We start from the raw sequence: 436 nt of genomic DNA, 5'->3' as shown, positions 1-436 counted from the left end.
ACTCGTGTCCACTTCCCTGAGGTGCTGGGGCACGTGGCGCTGCGCCTGGTGCCCTGCCCGCCCATCTGCGCCGCTGCCTACGCCCTCGTCTCCAAGTATGGATGGCAGCGCTGTGTGCCATGGGGCAAAGAGGGGGCTGTCTCCCTGGAAAACCACCCCAGGGGTGCGGGAGGTGACCAGGGAGGTGGTGGCCTCAGGGAGGGGGCTTTCCTTCTCCCACTGTGGCATTCAGGGGATGGGATGGGATTGGATGGGGTGGGGTGGGATGGGATGGAGATAACTCCTGGTGCAGCATCCAGGGGTAAGCAAGCGTCGTGCAGTGGGATGGGGGCATTGGGGCAGCCACGTTCATTGTCCCCACCGTGTCCTTCTCAGGCTCAGCCCCTACAGCCATGACAGGGACAGCCTGTCCAGCAGCCAGGACCACATCCCACTG

General features: G+C 64.4%; 1 protein-coding gene across 1 annotated transcript in view; it reads left to right on the top strand.

The window, feature by feature from the left end:
- Window positions 1-436, top strand: part of PITPNM1 (phosphatidylinositol transfer protein, membrane-associated 1) — a 16254-nt gene that overhangs the window by 9303 nt on the left and 6515 nt on the right. The window contains exons 9-10 of the mRNA XM_009892456.1: window positions 1-95; window positions 376-433. Coding sequence (XP_009890758.1) covers window positions 1-95; window positions 376-433 — 153 coding nt within the window. The remainder of the gene's footprint in view (window positions 96-375; window positions 434-436) is intronic.

The sequence above is a fragment of the Charadrius vociferus genome, unplaced genomic scaffold, assembly GCF_000708025.1.
Source record: "Charadrius vociferus isolate BGI_N301 unplaced genomic scaffold, ASM70802v2 scaffold1039, whole genome shotgun sequence".
Lineage (NCBI taxonomy): Eukaryota > Metazoa > Chordata > Aves > Charadriiformes > Charadriidae > Charadrius > Charadrius vociferus.
This window is presented reverse-complemented; position numbering and strand designations above follow the sequence as displayed.